This window comes from Plodia interpunctella, chromosome 24 (assembly GCF_027563975.2).
Source record: "Plodia interpunctella isolate USDA-ARS_2022_Savannah chromosome 24, ilPloInte3.2, whole genome shotgun sequence".
Taxonomy (NCBI): Eukaryota; Metazoa; Arthropoda; class Insecta; order Lepidoptera; family Pyralidae; genus Plodia; species Plodia interpunctella.
Window position 1 is genome coordinate 931,883 of NC_071317.1, and position 23,090 is coordinate 954,972.

The 23,090-nt window shown below is 34.9% G+C and overlaps 2 protein-coding genes across 3 annotated transcripts in view; one reads left to right on the forward strand and one right to left on the reverse strand.

Moving 5' to 3' along the window:
• Positions 1-23,090, reverse strand: part of LOC128680515 (coiled-coil domain-containing protein 63-like) — a 410,628-nt gene that overhangs the window by 176,445 nt on the left and 211,093 nt on the right. The gene's annotated exons all lie outside the window — the stretch shown is intronic.
• Positions 1-23,090, forward strand: part of Octalpha2R (alpha2-adrenergic-like octopamine receptor) — a 398,792-nt gene that overhangs the window by 144,655 nt on the left and 231,047 nt on the right. For both annotated transcript variants that reach the window (XM_053763722.1, XM_053763725.1), the window contains exon 4: positions 19,799-19,942. In XM_053763722.1, the coding sequence (XP_053619697.1) occupies positions 19,799-19,942 (144 nt within the window). The remainder of the gene's footprint in view (positions 1-19,798; positions 19,943-23,090) is intronic.

Here is a 23,090-nt window from a genome sequence, read left to right on the forward strand (position 1 = left end):
AGAGAGAAAGTGAGAGAAAGAGAGAAAGAGAGAAACTATTTATTTGCCAAAATCATAAGTACAAATATACAAATTGATGTTAGAATTAATTAAAACTACTATGTTTTACCGAATATAGGTATTCAAATATATATAAATATATGGAGCATGCTATCTATCCACTACAAATAACAAACAAAATAAACATTTAATACATAAAAATGTTTACTAGTAATTCACATGATTACCCCTCGCGCGTGCCGAGCACTACGCAACACTTAACGATGTCTGAAATTAGAAACTACTTAATATTTTTTTTCTTAATCCAATACTAATATTATAAATGCAAAAGTCTGTCAATCTGTTCCGCTTTCACGGCTAAACCGCTGGACTGATTAATGAAATATTGGTATGCATAGTTCAAAACATAGGCTACTTTAAAAAAAAAAAATCATCCCCCATTTGTCTATAATGGGAGGTGAAAGTTTGTATGAAAATCATGTTTTTGCTGAGAAATTCACGCGGATGAAGCCGCGAGCAAAATCTATCTTAAATTAATTTTAATGTAAAAAAAAAAACAAATAATTTCGATTTCAAAAATTATTTTACTTTTTATCTCAAATTTCCTACGGGAGCGAAGCCCCGGTCAACATCTAGTAATTATAAAATTTCATTATAAATAACATACCTACGATAGACCTAGAAATTAGATACCAAGATTTTTTATAGATTTTCACAGAATAATTTTATTTTTTTATGCAAGCGAAACAGCGGGCAAATCAATCCATCGCTTTTCCGGTATCTTCCTCAGCCTTGACGCATCGGAAGCCAAGGTCCGCTAAATAACCACTAATGTTAAAATAAAATAAAATAAATAAAAATAAAAATGTTTATTGGGTAAACATTAATTATACATTTCAATAATTTGTGGGAAACTTCCTTGTAAGCAAATTGTCATATAAGTTTCCAGTAGTTCAATATAACCTTAGTTTAATGTATTCAACAAGTTAGCACCGTAATAAGATTTGTCATAATCAAGATGGCCACTGTAGCTATGTTAATGCAGTGGTTTGCATATGTACACAAACACGTGAATGAGAATAAGCCAAGTGAGAATTTGTTGGTACTGTCGACTGCATATCATACTGTCTGAATTAATTGCAAATTCGACGCCGTCACCTCGGCGGCCTAGAGATGCAGTGAAACTTGATATGAGTGACTGTACGATGAACATTCAATTGCAGGTAAAAACAGATAAAAACGAAATATAATAATTAAATAATTAGTGAAAAAGTATCACTGTAATAAAACAGTATAAAACTAGTAAATTGAAGTGATATTTATTTATTGTGTATGGATATTTAAATGCCTACCTTTTTTGTTTACATGATTCACACTTTTTATTAAATCCCGTTTTTGAGATAATCAAATTTGAAACACGTGTAAAACTTACAACATCCCTTTTTTACAGGGGGTTAAAAATAGTCTGAATCGATTTCACTCCCCCTGAAGGTCGCGGCCCTTACGTCTCACTGAGTTCCCGAGGAATTTCTTCGCCGAGGGAAAAATTTCGTACATAACCTTCCTAGAATATTCCTGCTCTTATAATATTTGATCAAACTGACCTAGCTTTTGAAGTGTACAAATATTTTGTACACATTTTGTGTTTGCCCAATTTAGTGTACGGTCCACTTGTTTTAGGGTTTTTTAGGGCACAAAGTGGGGTGGCAGTTTTCTATTTTTTCTGTTTTGTATAACTACATAGAAATGGTTTTTCGCTCTCTTTGTCTTTCATCTGAGCGTTTTGGGTGTTTCACAGAGCGTTTCGAACGCGGCGGCTGCGCAGTCATTACCATTTTTCAAATTTTAACAAAGACAACAATTCGTTTTACTGTCTTTAAAATCATTAATCTGTACTGTGGTAATGTCAGTTTTATGAATGATTGATTTTGGAAATGATTCCTTCCCGAAGAAAATTGGCGAAACGCTCTGAGCTCTCAACGGCTGCGAAATAACCCTTTTCTCGGTTTCTTTCGCAGCCTTTGAGCGTCGAAGTATTTAGTCCAATTTTCTATTGTTTCATCTCCACTTTCACTCCATCGTCGGCATCCCTAGTTCACAGACCATTGGCACGCATAAAACTATTCTAGTGATGTATCCCAGACACAATGCATTCCTCATTCGTTAAGTATCTGAGACGGGTGCACTATATATCGATTAAAGACTATCGGCATATTAAACTATTGCTCTCAATGTGAAAGCAATAAATCAATATGATTGATCTTAGTACCATATGAAAATAAAGTAGCCTGTTGTGTCCAGCATTGGCTTATAAGGATCTATAATATGATATATTGAGTAAATATTTGTTACAAGATTCCATTCTGTGGCTATTGCGTCATTGAGGGCCTTAAGTGGCCCTTAAGATAGACAGTGTGACATACGACTACATATTGTGTGAATTGACAAGCTTTTATCCAAGGCTTCTCCCGCGTGACTTTTCTAGTAAACTAAAATGTATGTCCTATTCAAGATAGTCCTTTTTCTTACTTTTAAACTCACAAAGTCACAAACGCTTAAGTACCTCTTTATAATAATAGTAGTATAGATACGATTATGTGATATTATTCATTGTTTCTATAAATAAAAACGGCTTGCACTCCGGGGAGTGTTGGCCGTTGGAATATCAACATTTTTGACGTCTTACCAATTTTCCACCAGGTCATTTTTTATTCATCAAAAAAAGTGCACAACGTCGCCTAAGAAGTATTCACTTCAATATTAGATCCGGTTTGTAGCTATTGAATTCGGTTTTCCGAGGGGAATAACAAATTGCTGTCGTAAAGGTATTAATTATGATAATTAGCTGAAACACAGCTTACTATATAGAGTGGAATTCATGCCTTCATTTGTTTAATAACAGTTAAAACCGTAATTTTAATCATTATTTGCGAATTATCAATAATTACAAAATTATATTCTTTTTTAATTTAAATGCAGCGGATAAAGGTTTTAATTTCGATATCAGATACCAACCTGACTCATATGAGTTTACTAACTAGTCGTTACGGCGAAGGAAAACATCTTATAACTCAGAGTGTGTGTAGCGCAACTTTGCTATTTACACCACAAGTTATTTACCATCAAATCGATTCACAGTGACACGCAGATAACCAATCATAGTGCGCCACTGTGATGCAACGACAACCACACCGCAATGTGATTGGTTCGCTGTGTCTCACTCTAGAATCGATTCGATAGTGAGAAGTGATATACAATCCCGAACTTCTCCCTTACCTTGTAAATACATTGTCTTTCTTACCCTTGAAACCGTTTATACACACTCGAGTTTCTTGATTAGATAATTGGACATTTCCTATCTTCTGATTGGCTCTCCGACCCTGCCATTTGTTCATTAGCGGTCAGTTACATAGTTTTGTTCCTTTTATTTGTGTGATTCTCTTTTTTATAACACTGAGTACTGAGCAAGCAAACAGACATATGGCCCACCTCACGGGTAATGGTCACCGCAGCATATGGACGCCTGCATCACTTAGAGTATCACGTAGGAAATATAATCTTATCATATATCATGTCATTGTAACACAAGGGTACAAAATATAAATTCTGCGTCAACCCGGAGCAGAGTACGACTCAGACGCAAGTGTACAAAGATTTGATAATGTTAACAACACACATTTTGGAATGGCTGTGCCTGTGCCTGTACCCAGGAGACTCCACTTTTACATAGCATTTTTACCTAACAATAAAATTGAATCACTTCAAAGGACAACATCAATGTAGCTTCTATTTGATCTAGAACTTTAACACACAGTTTTCTCCTCGCACACTTAAATATCTGCCAAAGTTTTACAACATGTAAAAGGAATATTCTTCATTATTCTGACGAAGTTCACACGAAGATATATGTATGTAGTGATATACTAAAGTTATTCCCTAGTCACTGTTTCCTCAACTTATAATTCACTTGTCTATACAGTCGAGCAAACCGCAAGGAAAGTTGGAGTCAACATGACGGCGTCTGTAGGTGGCCATGTGGGTCTTGTGAAAGCGTGAAATCAGCTTTATTGTGGCCCTACTACGTGTTCTCGATGCTCGCGAGAAGTGATGTTTATTTCGGAGAAAAGTTACCGTTTTCCCTTAACAAGTTTTGACCATTTTAGATACGTTTTTAAGAAGTTTGTTTGACTCTTTGTATATATCATTCGTTTGTTTATTCTTCACTGGTCAGTCTAGAAGAATATACAAACTAATGCTAGAGCGATAGTCGTATTTTTAATCGAAACCAACATGTATTCAGAAATTAGACCACATGTTACTTTTCCTTTGCCTTCATGGCGCTTTTTACGACTTATTATAGGTTCAATTATATGTTTCAAAACTACAAACGCGCCGTAAAATATATGTGTGATTAATATAAATACACACCTTATCGTGGCACAAGTGACCTGTTAACAATGGTAATGTCCCAAACACGAAGTTAGTTGTATGCGCCCAGATTGAGTTTCGGCCTCTTGATATGTGCACTGGATAACTTTTGTTGTGATGGTAGTTATGTCAACGATTGTTGTTTATTACTAGATATAGAATACGTACGTACACACAACAAATGGTATAACTTGGGATGCCGATAACCGTGCAAGGCGGAGACGAGTGAGTAGGAAGCATATCCTGGGCTGGGCTGTGCTCAACGGCTGAGGTAGCAACCGGGAAATCGCTCAAATGAAAGAGATATACACACAACCATCTTGTAACTTCCATTGGTAGGCAGAGGCAGTTGAGATTTCGATTCCCAAGGAGGGTTGAATTCAGGCGGCGGATTGTGAAATGACAAACGAATGAAAAGAAAGTTTTAATGGTTTTTTCACGCTGAACCGGCCGGGCTTCGCGGCTTCACAACCCCGAACACAATCAGGAACATGTTGAGATGAGAGTAACTTTTAATATTCAACGTAATTTGATGTGTGTTAAAAAAAATTTGTTCAATTCTAAATAAATTATTGGATTGAATATTTTTGTAGCTGTTTTGTTCATTGTATAAGATGGGAATTTTGTTACAGATGAAATGTTGCAAAGAATACACTAATATAAATTATTAACATACACAATGATTTTATTTCTACGAATCATTTCAAAAATTGTGGATTTTCGAAATCAGGTAAATTTTTTCACCATCACAATAATCATATTGGTTTACAAATTGTATTTCACAAGTGTTGTCTGTGGCTTTTTACTTCATGTAGATTTATTTAGTAGTTAATCTGTCATATTACAATACGATTTATATTGAAAAAAAAAATGTTTACAAAATATCCAATACTATATACCTACATAATATTACACATAATATAAATTATTTTATTATCAATAGTTTGTAGCTTTTTGACAAATTACGGTATACAGGTAATATTTTTAACGTGAAAAAGTTAATAATTTCCGAACTAATGATTTAGATTCGAACATTTTATAACGCAAGAAAAAAATAAAAACGATTTTCACATCGGAGTTTCTCTTTTTCCTTTCAACACTAGCTTTCGCAACTAATGTGCCACTTTTCAAACATTTTTTTTTTATTCGCATCGACGTTTCTAAAAACAATGCATTCGATGCCAAAAGCTCCGGAAGCTCGAAGCTCGCGATGAAACGAGAAAAGATCCGGTTTATCGCAGTCCATGCTGACGTCAATATTTAAATATTATTTTCTGTTTATTTGACGTCGCTTTCTATGAATAATAATGAAACAGAAAATAGAAGGGGATTATACAATTTTGATTAAAAAACATATGAAGTTAATAAGTGATTTTAACCTTTATGACGAAGAATGTTGTGGATATGTATGGATGTATTATTATCGTGAGTTGAATAAAGATTTTACAATGTAATGAAAACAGTTTCTCTAGTCTTATAAGTGGAGAAGGCAATGGCAAACTACTCCATTAAATAATGCCAAGAAAGTCGTTGTGTGTGTTATATTTCACGTAACGACCACGAATCTTAGCCATAAGGATTACGACTATGAAGAAAGAATAATTGGGAATCAGTTGATACTATAAATTTTTATCCAAAATTTATGTATGATTGTGTGATAATTGATATTTGGTTCTACTACTATGCCCGCGAAATAACCTCGCGAGCACAATAAATTTTTACAATGTGTATATTTCAAAAACAATTTAACTAGTTTTGTTGCTTCGCGAACTTAAAAATAATCTTTTAAATTTCATAAAAATCAGACCAACGGTTCGATAGTTATCGTATTACAAACCATACAATGTATTTTTTACAAAAAAAAAATGTATTTTTGCTCCAAGTTGATTTGTAGACAATTATTATCATTGATGGATTTGTAGACTTTATGATACAGAGAAATCGCTTGATTTCTCTGTATCATAAAGGTACCTACATACCTGCTTAGGTAAGGAAGAAAAAATTGTGAAAAAACAAAAATACATCGAAAGGTATATATAGCATGCATGGTCTACAAAATTGTTCTGTCCGGAATGTTAAGGAGATAATAGGTAGAGAAGTTCAAACCGCCTGTGAAAATCTCTTGTCCGAGGGATTGCTACGATATACAAAGGCAGAATAGTGTAAATAGGTAAATTATATGTTTTTCTCACTCTGTGAATTTTCTTACGATCAAACTTCGGCGACGATTCATGTCACAACTTTTCCTATGACTGTCGAGTGTGGATATGAATTCGCTATTCGTATACGCGTTTGATTTTATTGGGGTTTTTATTTGTTTTTCTCGGAACGGGGTATTAAAATCGAAATTATTCTTTAACTATCGCTATATTTAGCGTTATTTAAATAATAATTTAAGATTTTACACTGGAAATAGACACTAAAAGCGTAAGAAATACCACTGAAAAAAACTACAGCTGATTCTTGATTGAAACATTTTTTACACAGCACACAGCTATGCAAAGACATAATGTCTCAATCATGAACAAGTTACGAATATCATTTTTGACACAAACTTTTACAGATTTTTTAATACGAGACAGAAATCATACCCGTTTAGTAAAGAAGAGGTCCTTAGTCGGGAGCCCTATCCATTTAGCCGAGCAACATTTGGTCATACTTATGATAATGATGAATCGTCATGAAATTTGGAGTGACGTTGAAAAATAGGTGAAAATAATAATTAATAAACAGACATACAAACGAGACAGACCCGTTTTTTTCAGTAATATTGTCAATCCATATAATTTCAGAAACGAATTCTCATATTTGTATCAATGGATTACATTAATGTAATTTTTATTGATATATACTTAAAGATCGTTAGTATAAGCCAAATAATTTTAAGATTATAAACTATCGATTTGGACCCGCTTCGCACTTCGTGTTAATTTACATAAACATTCGGGAATACATTGTCTAAATAACAGTGAAAACTACATCAAAATCCGTGGCATTGTTTAAAAAAAAGCTTAGAAACAGACAAACGTGGTGGGCAATTTTTTAAATATATGTAATGATGATATTAGAATACCAAATCGTCTAAATAATCCTTTCTTAAATATTCTAATTGAACTGAGAATCTTCTCATAAACACATCGCTGAGACGACCTACGGAACCTAATTTCTCCGCAAATGCTTATAAAGGTCAAGGTGAGATCCCAGGTGCACGATTAGTTAGACTTGAAGCTGGGCTAGTGAAGTGTTCAGTCTTTATTAGAAACTTGCAAAAGCAAAATCTCGCGGCTTCGCCCGCAGAAAAATTTCCCACAGGAACAATTATTTTTCCGAGATGAAAGGTATCTCTATTTCCTTCTCCATACTTCAAATTATACGTATGCAAAATTTCAAGAAGATTGGTTAAGTAGATAGAGCGTGAAGAGGTAACAAACAAACTTGCTTTCGCATTAATATTACTTAGGATAGGGTTATTGCTCTCAAGTCGTATCTAATACTTTTTCCATGTGTCGAAAACAAAAAATATATGTGGCGTTCCAAGCGTTTAGGTGCCGCTTAGGTGGTATTGAGAGGCTGTATTTAGATTGTTAAATAGTTGATTGATCACATGGAATGAAAACAATTAACCTTATTCGCATATATTTAAAAAAAAATCACACTTAATAGATATTGAAAGTTTAAACTGTAATAGCTAGAGTTCTACTTACTAAATGTACACTTGCAATTCTCTCACGTCGTGTACATGATTTAAAGACGTTTATTATAATGAAAACATAGCCCTTTGCATGTTGCGCTAAATTTAATTAAAACAGTTTCCACATCCAATTTTTCACTAAATCTCAAATATCTCTCTAAACTAAAATCCTCTCCATTGAACCCCACATATGGGATTTGTATGACAAAAAGCACTAGTGACGTCACAAATATTGGATTCAGAAAGAGATTTAATTATATTTTAGCGAGAACAAGAAAATCTATACATATAATAAAACTGTAAGTGGACTATGTCTGTACATAAATATAAATATATTAGGACAAATCACATATGTTGAGCTAGTCCCAAAGTAAGTTCGAGACTTGTGTTATGGGATGCTAACTCAACGATACTATATTTTGTAACAAATACATACATAGATAAACATCCAAGACACGGACCAATCAGAAAAAGATCATTTTCCATCATGACCCGACCGGGAATCGAACCTGGGACCTCTCGGTTCAGAGGCAAGCACTTTACCACTGCGCCACCGAGGTCGTCTATAGGAGATATTAAAGGAAAATAATTACGGTTAAACTAAATATCCCTGATCAATTCAGTTGAGGAGCCAAGACATTTTTACCTCGAAAATGGCTTTTTCGCACAAACCAAGTCGCGGGCATGAACCATCTGTGTCATTTTCCATAATCTTTTCACCCAAAGATATTACATTCTCTTTGACAGATTCATTTTTCCCACAAAGACGATTTAGTTCAAAATTTTACATACAGAGTGAACTATTTTTCCTTGAAAATAGACAATTTTGTAAAGATTTTGTATTCATACACGTACTTACTTCAACAAAATTTGTTTGTTTTTTACTGGAATATTACGTTACTTGATAATCATAGTTTAATAGGTTGGTAATTTTAATAAAAAACACAAATATACCAAAATAAAATTACCCTTTACTCATGCATAGTAATTTTTATAGATCACCACTTGTGATGAAGGAAAACATCGTGAGGAAATCTGCACACCGGTTGACAGTTTAAGTTCACTAGTGCGTATGCGACTACTTGCCACTAGATGTCGGTAGGTAGTCGTAAAAGTCATGTCGGAAGCGTTTAGGCGAATTGAATTGAAAAGTCTGACGTCAGTGTTAGCAATAATAAACTCTTAGAAAGAAGACAAGACATAAAGACGCGAACTAAATTTGTCACAGACTTTGAAATCTACAGAGGCGGCGCGACAGCTCTATGCATTCAGAATACGTCGATCGAACTATTCACCATTTTATTATTCTGCAGAGGAAGAAATGAATGTGATTTTTATTGGAGCACGACTTTGTTATGAAAGAAATTTAGGTAATTTTATTTCTTGGTGAAACTAAAAGTAATTATAATTATGGTGAGAACGTGGCTACAATAATGAACTCTCGGCTCTGTCTGCCCCGTAAGGGATAAGGACGTGTTACTGCATCTGTGGCCCTAAAATAGGACCACTCTATATTCTGGATGTCGTACGAGGCGAGTAAGGGGCACACGCCTTAACAGCTTTTATGCAACAATATAATTTCCAAAGAGGGATGACGTAAAGGCATAGCAAAATCTTCAAAATGTTTATGGTTTAATATTTTCTTCAACTGGGCTTCGGAGCGTCACAGCTCTGAAGACAACAAACCGGGAACACGCGCGAGTGAGAGAGACTGTATCTGTATTAGTTGGGATAAATAATAATCTTATTTTCTTAAGTGATGTTTGTGTTTATTGTAGAAGCGATTAAAATGAGCAGAGTAAACACATTTAGAAATTTAAACTACTGGTACTATATTGAAATAACTTAGTTTGAGATGAATTCCTTTATATTATCGAGACATATATCAATACAATTTTTTTTTGCCACGGAGGTTTAACTGACTGAAGATCGGTAAATAGCCTGAACTTATTTAGTGCTCTCGACAAACTCTGAAAGCCATTACAGAAATTAATCAAAGTTTTTAATAATCACCATTAAAATGTTGTCATATAACTTGAAAAACCTATAAAGAAAACCAATTTGGAACGATAATTAAGTTTCATATTGACGTAATAATTAATGTTCCGTTTTTTTAAAGACCAATACAATATACATACAAATAGACGACGGACTATATTACACTCATATAGTATACCAGATATTACCCGGGGTATCGCTCACGTGAGAATTTTGAGATAAAATATAGCCTATAGCAATCTTGGATAATGTACCATTTTAATGGTGAAAGAATTTTTTAAATCGGTTCGGTAGTTTCGGAGATTATTCGTCTCAAACATACATACAAACTCACAATCTCACAAACGCTTACCTCTTTATGAGAATAGTTATAGATTTCCATACAACATCTCGACAAAATCTTCTCGACACGGTCAGGGTTCATTGGGGGACATCAGAGAGATTAATTTGTAAATCACGATCATATAATAGTGACAAATGAAACTGTCATTCACTCTATTTCTAGTTATAAAGCAGCCATTATGTAAATCGTCTGGAAAGTGCTACACAAACTAAGAACAAAGACTAAACACCAACAGCAGGTTTAAAGGGTCTATCGACACGTCATTTCTGTAACTAAAGACTTTGACATCACAGCTGATTCACAGAATGATTCGGGCGACAAAATATTTGCGCTTGATTTCAATAATTAATTATTAACCCGACGTCCCAAGTGAATTGTATGCTGCATGATACAACGCGACCCAGCCAATAAACTAGTGATTACAATATCATAAACAAGTTTTAACAGTTTATTTTTACGATTGTGAAATTAAGCTGTGTAAATATATATCTTTGACTAATCATATCATGACTTATCGCTCTACCTTGCTGCTTACTGCTTTTGTCGCTCAATTAGGTCGCTGAATATAAAACGATGTTTGTACGTTTAATTACTGTTTCTATATTATCGAGTGTGTTATCCTAACTAATATTATAAATTCGAAAGTAAGTTTACAATCTATCTATACAACAGATCTTCTTGAAATTTTGCACACGTATGGGGTACCTTACAACACGGAAAAATATCTTTTCCCGTGAGAAATTTACGCAGGCGAAGCCACGGGCTAAAAGCTAGTAGATAATAAAATTGCAAGACATCTGTTTGACTGTGGCGCTCTTTCATTTCCGAGATCAAAATCCACTTTAGCGTCACTGAGCCAGAGGAGTAAGAAGAACTTTTGTTTACATGCTTGCTCTATGACAACCAATGTGATGGACCCTTGTCGTAGTAGTGTCGTAGCGCCGCTACGAAGTGCTACGAATATATTACGTGCACACACTATGTACATTTAATGTATCGTTAAATTATATGCAAAACCCGTTTTACGATACAGCAGTGCTCCACAACTCAATTTTTGATTCTATTGAATATCCTGTCAAAAATCACTACCTACCAAATATCTACAAGAGTTTTATTTAACTTGCAATTTATGTATATATGTATGTTCGAGTGGAATCTTGCAACTGAATTTTGAAGCAGATAAATTCTACCGATTGAGATTTTGTAAATACATTCTGTTAGCTTAGCATAGTCATCGAGACTATGCTTTACTGTGATGCGCATGAAATGACACCCCAGATCGGCTCCCAATGAGAGAACTTCTCAACGGTTTACAGCAGACGGGTATTTTGCTTAGACGTTAAAATATGCCACAAGATCTTGTGAAAAATTAAATTTTAGTAAAAAAAATAGTTTAATGTGACTTTTTTAATCGGTCCTTATCCTTAAATATTATAGTAAAACAAAATCCTTTGTCGCGTCAATCTGTTTTGTCTAAATGTATATTGCAAACCAAGCCGGGATGGGCCAATAAACAAATCCAGACCCACAAATTAAATTATCAACAAATTACTACTAATAAATTGCATATCAGTTTTCACTAAATACGTACCATGTTTATTTTATCATCGGAATCTGTTTCGGCAAATAGTTTTCCGATACGGACAAATTAACGAAAACATGCACAGATCATTATTTATTCACATTAATGTTGTTGTGCATTTAGTGATGGGAGAAAAAGTCTCGATTGAGTCGAGACCGGAGACTGTGAGGACTGAAATACACACGATTTATATAAGCTACAACACGATCTATAGTGGATTGAATAATATATTGGTACTAGATTTTGCCCGCGGCTTCCCACGGAAGCGGTTGTTTTTCCGGGATGTAAAGTACCGTATGTCCTTCTCCATACTTCAAACTATATTTATGCAAAATTTCAAGAAGATTGGTTCAGTATATAGAGCGTGACGAGGTAAGAAACAAACTTACTTTCGCATTTATAATTTAGGATTATTAGCGGATTTAAAAAAGATATAATGTTTTTTAATTCCAAATCTCTCAATTATCTGAGCGTTTTGCCTGTTCAGCTGTTTATTTGTTTGTACACAACATTATAATGCTAATTATAAGCGATTTTTTTTTTATTTGTTGATTTTACTAATTTTGCGGCTTGATTTTAAAGAGCTTTAGGACCCATTCCACAAGTTGCTGATAAAGTATCTGATAGTAAAGTAACAGAGCTAACTGGACAATTATATCAGGCAGCTTTTTATATAGCAGGTTATTTTATCTGTCAGATTACATTAAGATATTTTCTGAGGAACAGGTGAAACAGAATCTGTAAAGTGTTTTCCCAACACTAGATTTGATGTCGTATGATGAATTAATTATCTGTAGACAGACGAAACGCGATGTAGGATTAATTGATACAAGAACAAACGAAAAATATTTGACACAAGATTATGCCCGCGGCTTTGCCCGCGTAAATTTCCCTTCTTAACAAAGAATGAATTTGTAATTTTGTTCCATTATTGTCAACATTTCAGGTTCTAAGCGACGTATCGCGATGAAACTATCAAATTTTAAGTTAAACCATCCGCTATATACTTAACTGTGAAAACTGCATCAAATTCCATCGAGTAGTTTTAACAGACAGACAGACAAAGATTCTAAAAAAAAAATAAGTAGCCTATTTTTAAATGAGGTTCTTTCGAAATTTTGAGGACAAAATTTCTTCAAAACCAGATCGGTTTAGAAGTGAAAGTGGAATATATAGACAGATTTACGCATTTATAATATCAGTATGAATTGTTAGCAGACGTAAATGGGAAGCCATATTGCATTTAAAACGCAGATCTCCCGCCAAATAAATTCCAATCGGAACAACACGATTCACGCCGCTTTTAGCCTCGGGACATACTGGGAACTTTCTTCTCTTCACTAGCCGCGCCTTCGGCTTTGTTCGTGTAAAAATTTGGATTGAAAATACTGTAGGTACGTGCTCTCTCCTATCTTTGCGTGTTTGCATTAGTATTCGGCGCTATGATGCCTCGAAGCCCGATATCAGCGTAAAACAATTAATTTGAAGAATCAGCTGTGATTTTTTTAAATTGGGAATGGGAATGGCTGTTTTAAATTGGGAATACTATTGCCTAAAATTTGTCAAGGTGCCTTGTCCCTTATTCGTCTCGTACGACGTCTACGGATAGACGAGGAGTGGTCCTATTTTGAGGCGAAACCACAAACCAAAAATTCTACTAATTCGAAAGTTGATGTTACAAAATTTGGGTACACGGGTAGAAGTAAACCTGTAAGTACAACCTGTAATAACACATAAGGAACTATTTATCCCGAAATTCCCAAGGGAGCGAAGTCCCGGGGCGCAGCTAGTACTATATGTATGTATCTATATGCATATGTTTTATATTACTTCTATCACATTGTCGAGGTTTGTCGATATATCATCTGGATTTAGCGTGATTCAGCAATATGCAAGATGGTTTTTTTTTGCTATGCTCTCTCTCGTAATACACATACTTAAGTGGCACGAGTAGAATTCGAACCTGAGACCTTACGGTTCACAGTAAATCACGTTAAAGATGTACATTTCCATACATTACCAACAGTTCTTTGACTCTTCCTGTCCAGTCGACAAATGAACCTCGATCGTCGACTGAAGACGATTGCCTCAAAGCCATGCCAATTTTCTGTGCCGCAACACGACTGGCTTCTTTCTCTACTGTTTTTCACGTTTTTTAGTGCTCTTTATGGACGTTTGTGTCACTATTTCTCCAGATCCGATTCGGAATTCCCGATAAGTGGCAATCTGAGGAGATTGCTTCGTTGAGAAATTATAAATATTGTAATATTATAAATGCTAAAGTTTGTGAGGATATTATGTGTTTGTTATTATTTCAAGCGAAATCTATTAAACGGATTGTTATGAAATTTGGTACTCTAATAGAATATAACCTGGAATAACACATAGTTTACTTTTTATTCCTAAATTCTCACGGGACCGAAGCACCGGGGCGCAGATAGTTTCGTATAATTGTTAGAAAATACTAAAACAACAACTCATAACAATCCGTCCAGTAGATGTTGCGTGAAAAATAAGTAGCAAGGCTATTTTTAAGAGAAATAACGACGCGCTTCGTGGAGGCAACAGGAGACTCGAGGGCTGGCAGCTTTTTTGCTCAGCGTGTAAGCCTCGCGATACAACGGGGCAACGCTGCCAGTATACTGGGCACGTTGCCTCCCTGTGGCGCGTTGGAAGATTATTTTTATTTATGAAACGGCATTTTTGTATTTGTGTTTTTTAAAGTTTGAATGAAATAAATAAATTAAAAAATTTAACATTTGAAAGAGTATTAAACACATACATCCTCATAACCTTTCGCGTATAATGTTAGTAGGACTGTTAAACTTGTGAAAAAAGCGCTATTAGTTAGTACAATCTTAAACGATGATTCAAAAGCGAATGAAGCGGTGTTGGTGTAATGGTTAAGACGCCTGCCTGTGGACCGAAAGATCCCAGGTTCGAATCCTGCTCGTGCCACATGAGTTTGTATACCAATCTGACTCATGTATAGCAGTTTTCATCGACCACCATTTGCTTCCGGTGAAGGAAAACATCGTGAGGAAACCCCTGCATACTTGTGAAATGGATAGGGCAATGGTAAAACTATATTAATAATGGCAAGAAAGTTGTTATGTGTGTTTCATTCCACGTAATGACCACGACCCTCAGCCATGAGGAATACGACTATGAAGAAGAAATAAATGAAATAGCTAATAAATCTTTTAAAGGCATAGCTTTATTTGGGTTTGTATGGGTGTTTCCTCGGTGTGTCCTGCAAAACTAATGTAGATTTTTCAATGGCAACGCACTGCAGTTCGCGCTGACTTTTTTGAAAAAATCTTTAGATGTAACTGACGATCGGAACTATTGGTATCGGGCCGATATGCCAGTGTTTTCGACGAAAAATTTCACGAAATCGATTGTAAAAAAATGCGGTTTTGAGCAATCTTGAAAACGGAGTTTTATGCGCGTACCAAGCGATTGTCTAAAACGTTTATCTTACAATATCCTCAAGCAAATACTCATACAGTAAACGGAATATTTTACACTCACAAGCTACAACACTGTACTAAATCTAAATCCGAGCTGCATAAATACGGAACACCAATAAATCTGAATGCGTGCGCTGGAGATGTATGACTCAAACGGCTTTACAGTTGATGCATTTCATAACTCACTAGCTTCTGTCCGCGGCTTCGCACGCGTGTATTTTCCTCGGGTACAGTATTTTTTCGGGGATGAAAGGTACCTTATGTCCTTTTCCATGCTTCAAACTATATGTATGCAAAAATTCAAGAAGTTTGGTTGAGTAGATAAAGCGTGAAGAGGTAACAAACAAACTTACTTTCGCATTTATAATATTAGTTAGGACAAAGTGTGCTAGCTTATCTATAAGTGCGGTAAAGGAGCGCGACGCGGTGCAATGAAAATCTAGGCATTTGGAAGCATTTACGTGTCGTATAAAGATATAACAGTTACAAAATGAAAGAGTATAAAAGTGAATAATAACACAACACTGTCTTGTCTCTTTTTTCGTTCACCTAGGACTTCAGCTGTAATTATATAGACATACAAATTTGCGCATTTAATATATTCAGTAAGATATAAGTAATCAAGCACATGCTAATCGCTTTATTAAATTACTAAACTAACACAAATTAATGCGTTAAAACCGCAGGCTTAGTGAAATTAATCGAATTGTTTAATTTGAGATCGGATGGTTATAAGCAGTACAGCATTATAATTATAATTCCTAGAATCGGATATTGTTATTAGAATTTAGTTATTATATTATTAGGTATTCTGCTGGTTTGATTAATTATCTTATTATTTAATAATCCATCAATAAACATCAACGATTTTTACTGGAAGTTCTCTGTTTTATATGAAGCTTCTGTACTAAACCTAATGATGTCTGTGATGCGGCTGTGATGACCCGAAGTCCACTTGAAAACATTGTTTTGAAAATTCGAAGGTGTGTTGCGATTTTACGATCTAGGTAATCAATACGAATCGATCTCCGGTAGGACAAGCGAGATAACGTAAAACATAACAAAGATTCGATTACAGACAGCGTGAACAACAGGCAGACAGACAAATGAAACTAAACAACTGTTTGTGAATGAAATACATCGACCACTTTCATTTCCAAGTTTAAGGTGTTACTGCGCCCAGGAGCTTTTCCCTCATGGGAATTTCGGGATAAAAAGTATGCTATGTTTTATTCCAGGTTATATTCTACCCGTATAACAAATTTCATAACAGTCCGTCTAGTAGATTTTGCGTGAATGACTAACAAACATAGACACATACATCTTCACAAACTTTCGCATTTCTAATATTAGTAGTATTTAGCGATTTATGTACACATACAAATTACAGAAAATATTATAAAATAAAACAAATACAAGTAACAACTACTTGTTAAATTCAAATTCAAATCATTTATTCAGAAATTAGACCTTCACTGGCACTTTTTCTCGTCAATTTTTATATTTATAGTTATTTCTCACAAGCTACAAACTACTGGCATTTCGGAACGACCACTGCTGAGAAGAAATGCCGAAAGAAACTCATTTGAACAGTGTTGGTCCTTATCATGCCAGATCGGCTTACCATTATTGTTTCTTACAATGTTTTTTTTTCTAATAATATATAAAAGTACATAATGTGCATAGTCAAAAGGTATATCAAAACAGGTTATGATTGTGATCCGAGTGCTGATGGATTATAATATATTATTTAATATATAGTTAGTTGACGCATGGGACAGCCATTGCGTAGCTCAACCATAATAGAAGGAACCTCACGACCCGGCCCACGACGCCACTACCAGATTGACCATTTGAGTGAGCATGACACACTCGATTTATATTTCATAAGGAATCTTCTTCGAAAGGCTTTTATTTCTTCTTAGGGTGTCGATGCCGTTCCAACGGTACATTCAAATTTTCCCTGAAGAGTATGACACTTTAACCGCCTTAACGGTGACGGCTATCAAGTCATCCCGGTTGCAGGTGCAAGAGTGTAACTGAAAAAATAATAAATATATATAAAGACAAATCACATAATTTGAGCTAGCCCCAAAGTAAGTTCGAGACTTGTGTTATGGGATACTAAATCAACGATACTATATTTTATAACAAATACAAATATAGATAAACATCCAAGACCCGGGCCAATCAAAAAAAGATAATTTTCCATCACGACTCGATCGGGGATCGAACTCTTCGGTTTAAAGGCAAGCACGTTACCACTGCGCCAACGAGGTCGTAAAATGCGACTTCAGCTGCAGAACCACAAATAATCACAATATCATTATACAATACTACTCTGCATTTCACTTGCAATTTTCCGAATTCTGAAATACTTCACCCGAAATAACAAACGTTCGGACGTCTTAGAAACTCGCAATAAATCTTGCAACAATGTCCTTAAATTTACGGTGCAAGTGCCATAGTATACTGTGAGTAACAGTAGATCATCTTACTGCAATTCGATTTAAGGCCGAAGCGAAGAAAACTTGTGCAGGTGAGTCTTCATTTCTGGCACCGTCTGCAAAATGTGCTTCTCCTCACAATGTACTGATATGTGTTGTCTATGTGAATATTGAAAGATCTGTATGACGTCACTGAAAATGTTGTGTCCAAATATATTTCTTTTATCTATGGTTTTGTGTCAGTGACGTCGCATTGGTGCACGCATTTGAATCAAGTAAACACGATAACAAGAAAAAGATTAAATGAATATATAGGGACGAATCACACAGATTGATTGAGCCCCAAAGTAAGTTCGAGACTTGTGTCATGGGATACTAACTCAACTAATATTCTATAACATATACAGGATAAACAAGACCCAAATCAATCTAAAAAAGATCATTTTCCTTCTTGACCTGACCGGGGATCGAACCCGGGACCTCTAATGTAACAGTCGGCAGTCGGCATGTTGACCATTAGGCCACGGGGATTTGTGTTGGGAGATTGGTATAAAAACTCATGAGGCACGAGTAGAATAGAAACCTGAGACCATCCAAGTTAATCATTCACCACCAACGCTTCAATCATTAATAAAAGACTGTATTATTCAAAAACATGATTTAGCATTCTTTCATAATATTTTGTGTTATGGCAATTTGTCCTAAAATTCATTGCAAGGTAATATAAGCACTCCGCTTCTACAATGCTGTGTTTTATATCGACAACGGCCTTCAATACGTAGAATATATTTATATTGAAAGTTTATATCCTCTCTATGATAAAAGGAAATCGTATATTTTTATTCTGATATTGAATTAAAATTATATCGATATAATAAAAGGATGTATTTTTAATAAAATAATTATAAATTGAATGTGCCGTTTCAAATTTCAACGCGCATAAATAAAATCCGTGCCAATTGATAAATGAGAAACTCTCTCACTCTTCTCTGCTCCCGGTTGCGAAAAAAAAAAATCTTAAAATTTTGAAGGTCAACCCTCCTTGATAGGGTTTCTTGGCATTCCTTTTCACTTTTTGCACCAACATCTTCTGGTCTATGGTTTGCCAGTTGACATCTGTCAATCGAAGTAGATCACAATTAGCCTTCACAATCTCGCTCATGACGACCTCGGTGGCGCAGTGGTAAAGTGCTTGCCTCTGAACCGAGAGGACCCGGGTTCGATCCCCGGTAGGGGTCATGATGGAAAATGATCTTTTTCTGATTGGCCCGTGTCTTGGATGTTTATCTATATATGTATTTGTTATAAAATATAGTATCGTTAAGTTAGTATCCCATAACATAAGTCTCGAACTTACTTTGGGGCTAGCTCAATCTGTGTAATTTGTCCTAATATTTATTTATTTATTTTATTTATATATATATTATCTGTCACGTCGTAAATGTAAAGTAGTATTAAGTAAGGAATTGGTTTTCTCAAACGTATGAAGATATCGAAGCACTGTTGTGTAGTGGAATAATATAACTTAATTTTGTTAGAATAAAGCAGCTGAGGTAATTATTAAATATATTTTTTCAATTAGCTTCAACATAATCTTTATTAAATCTTAGGGTACTTGCATGGTAAATGGTATTGGTTTCATTTGTTTTTAATTAGCTAAGCATACTTCTTAAAAGCTTTAAGTCATACATATCACAAATTATATAAATAAAGAGCGGGCCTCCCTAATACAGGGTATATAACGTAAAAGGTAGGCCCAACCTGTGCAAAAGTTTGTAAACGTTATGATAACAAAGCATTTATTATTATTATTTAAAATATATTTTTTTGTTCCAGGCCGTGGATTACTTGAAGAAGCGGACGCCGGCGCGTGCGGCGCTCATGATAGCCGCTGTGTGGCTGATGAGCGCGCTGGTGTGTATACCGCCCTTGCTGGGCTGGAGGGTTAGCCGGCCGCCCGAGCAGTTCCCACAATGCAAGGTGAGATTAACCATATTAGTCTAGAAATTCCTTCCTCAAGAAAATTTACAGATCGTTATGACAGCGCTGCCGCAGCGTTCCAAACGAGAAATACCCTATGATGGAGTCTGCAACTTTTATTCAAATTCTTTATTAAATTTAGGATGATAGACATCACTTATTGACGTCAAAAAATTACTTGAACTAAGTCCAAAGCGCAGGTGAAGAAGAAGCGGCGCAACAAACTTCACCGCAGCCTTTTCTCCAAGGACGTCAATTAACAAATATAGGTCTTATACATTAATATTAAAAATTAAGAGGACGAATTTCTACATCATTAAAAATGTCAAAATTTAAATGAATAAATAAATAAAAAAGTTGTATCTCCAATAAAATTTTTCTTTATAAGATTTAATTATTAGAAAATACTTTGGACTAACATCTACATCGTATAACAGTAAACCATAAACGACGCAAGAGTCGCGGCCAATAACTAGTTTTATGAATAATTCATTTTTTTAAGAAAGCAAGATATTTACTAAGGCGATTCATAATCAACACTTATTACCCTCGCCGCATAGTATTGGCCATTAAAATACGTATACCAGTTGAAACCGGTTCTAACCGAACTTTATTGGTTCCCATCAACTTTTTGGATTTTAGTAAGCATTTAAGTTTAAATTATAGGTATGAAAACCTTAAAGTGATGTCTTGAGTTATGGATTATGAATAAAAATAGAATTAGAAGGTAAAGTTGAAAATTGTCACACAAAAAAAAGCTAAATGTACAAAACGTACGTACATAAATAATAAATAAATAAATATAATAGGACAAATCACACAGATTGAGCTAGCCCCAAAGTAAGTTAGAGACTTGTGTTATGGGATACTAACTCAACGATACTATATTTTATAACAAATACAAATATAGATAAACATCCAAGACCCGGGCCAATCAGAAAAATATCATTTTCCATCATGACCCGACCGGGGATCGAACCCGGGAGGGACCTCTCGTTTCAGTGGCAAGAACCTTACCACTGCGCCACCGAGGTCGTCAAATTCGTTGCATATGTACAATAAAAATACATGATACAAGGGATACAAATACATAATAGACTATCAGAAGGGCCGTATTCAAACAGATTGAGATGATTGAATTTCTATAAACTGAGCAAATATTGGTTTTATCGATAACTAGTGGAGGCCCGCGGGAGTAGCGAGCACCGTTTGCTTTAGACCTTCAAGGTCTCAAGGTAAATATTAGGTTCAGAAAGGTATTTCATAATGCAGACTCTAATTTTGCTATCAATATTATTTTAATCTACTAACTACTGGTATGCCCATTGTGTTTGAGCTTCTCGATTGCTGACCTAAGCGTCAATTCGACAACGAGTGCTGCCGGGGGAAACTGATCAACTATTTATAATATTTTTATATATATATATTGTTATATGACTTATAAAATAATTAATCTGTACTGTGATAATGTAAATTTTATAAATTATTGATTTTGTTAATGATTCCTTACTAAAAATAATTGACTGATCGTAATGACAGCGCGGCCGCAGCGGTCGAAACGCTCTGCGAGCTTGTTGAGCATGCAAACAAAAATGCTTTTATCATGACAAAAAGACAGCTAAACAAACAAAACGAATGTAACACGCCCACAATGTATTAACATACTCGTAGGTACATCTGATGTAGTGTTATGTCGGCTACGCTATCGGAAATCAATTGCGCCAAACTTTGGCGAATTTAGTTTGCTACATTGCTGGTTTTTCATTGCTGTAAATGAAGGTTTCATTTCATACAAACTACACAATGTCCATCCAATCGCGTCTAGTATGTGGTGCTTAAACTATCCTAAAACAGGACGACTGTATTGTATAATTTCTCCCTTTTCATATGACCTAGTCAGTAAAGAGCCAAACGAATTTCTATAAAAATAACATTTATGCCACAAGATTTTATTGTCGTCAAAGAGATTGTCGCATTCAACGCTGGATAACAAATGATGTCCGAGCAGTCCATTGAGGAGTTCTCCCGTTAGGAGTCGATCCTGAGTGCACTTGGTCATGCATTAACATCGTCACGGAAACTGAAGGGACATATAGACATTTTCTAATCCACAGGATAAGCCAAATTCGGTATTTGATTATAGACAAACAAACATAAGGACAGGCGAAACTGAACGAATGCTTGCATGAAAGGAAATATGTATATATGTAAAGGCCCAGTTATAATCGTCGTGACGTCATCGGCGCGGGCAACGACATACAAGACATATTAATACTATATTCAACACCGCCTTGACATCTCATAATATGCAAATCCAGCAGTTATTTGTATAACTAAACTAAAACTATAAACTAAACTTTAGCCACCTTTAAAAAACGTCTCAGGGAGTTGATTATTTATTTCGTTATTATTATTGTCTTCCTCATTTGTTCAAATCTTAATATTTCTGTATCTGTAACAGAATTGAACAGAATTTGTTCATAAACATAAATTATATCGATAAAATTATGTTTTTTAACAATGTTCTGTTCGAAACACGGCGCAGCGGACCCGCCTTAAGTGTTTGTGTTTATGTATGTTTATTTATATTGTATTTATTTGTTTATGCATCTATTTAGTAGTTTGTAGCTTCTAGTAGTTTCTAGTTTTATTCTAGTAGTTTGTAGCTTTGGTATTCATGTCATTTTATTTAGAATATGTCGTGAAAAATTGCCTGTGAAGGCCTTCTGAATAAATGATTTGATTTTTATTTAAGTAAGTAAATTTTCGTCTATTTATTATTGTTTACTATATTTGCTGGTTGCTGTGCCTACATCCTGTTCATTTGTTCCTCTTCTGTACCCAAAGGTTGGCTGGAAGAGATTGCTGAGTAAATAAGTCGGCCTTTGCTCCATATGTACCTAAACTCTATTAATTGTGTACCTAATGTGTTTATGGGCAATAAAATTAATTATTATTATTATTATATACATCACATTTTGTGTTGGACTCCATAGTTTAATATAATAAATGCGAAATTTTGTTTTTCTGTCAGTCACGCTTTCACCGCTAAACCGCTGGGCGGATTTTGATAAAATTTGTAGTGTGTTTGGATAGATAATGCAGGGGAGGCTGCGGGCAACAGCTAGTTTTTTAGTTTATTGCAAGT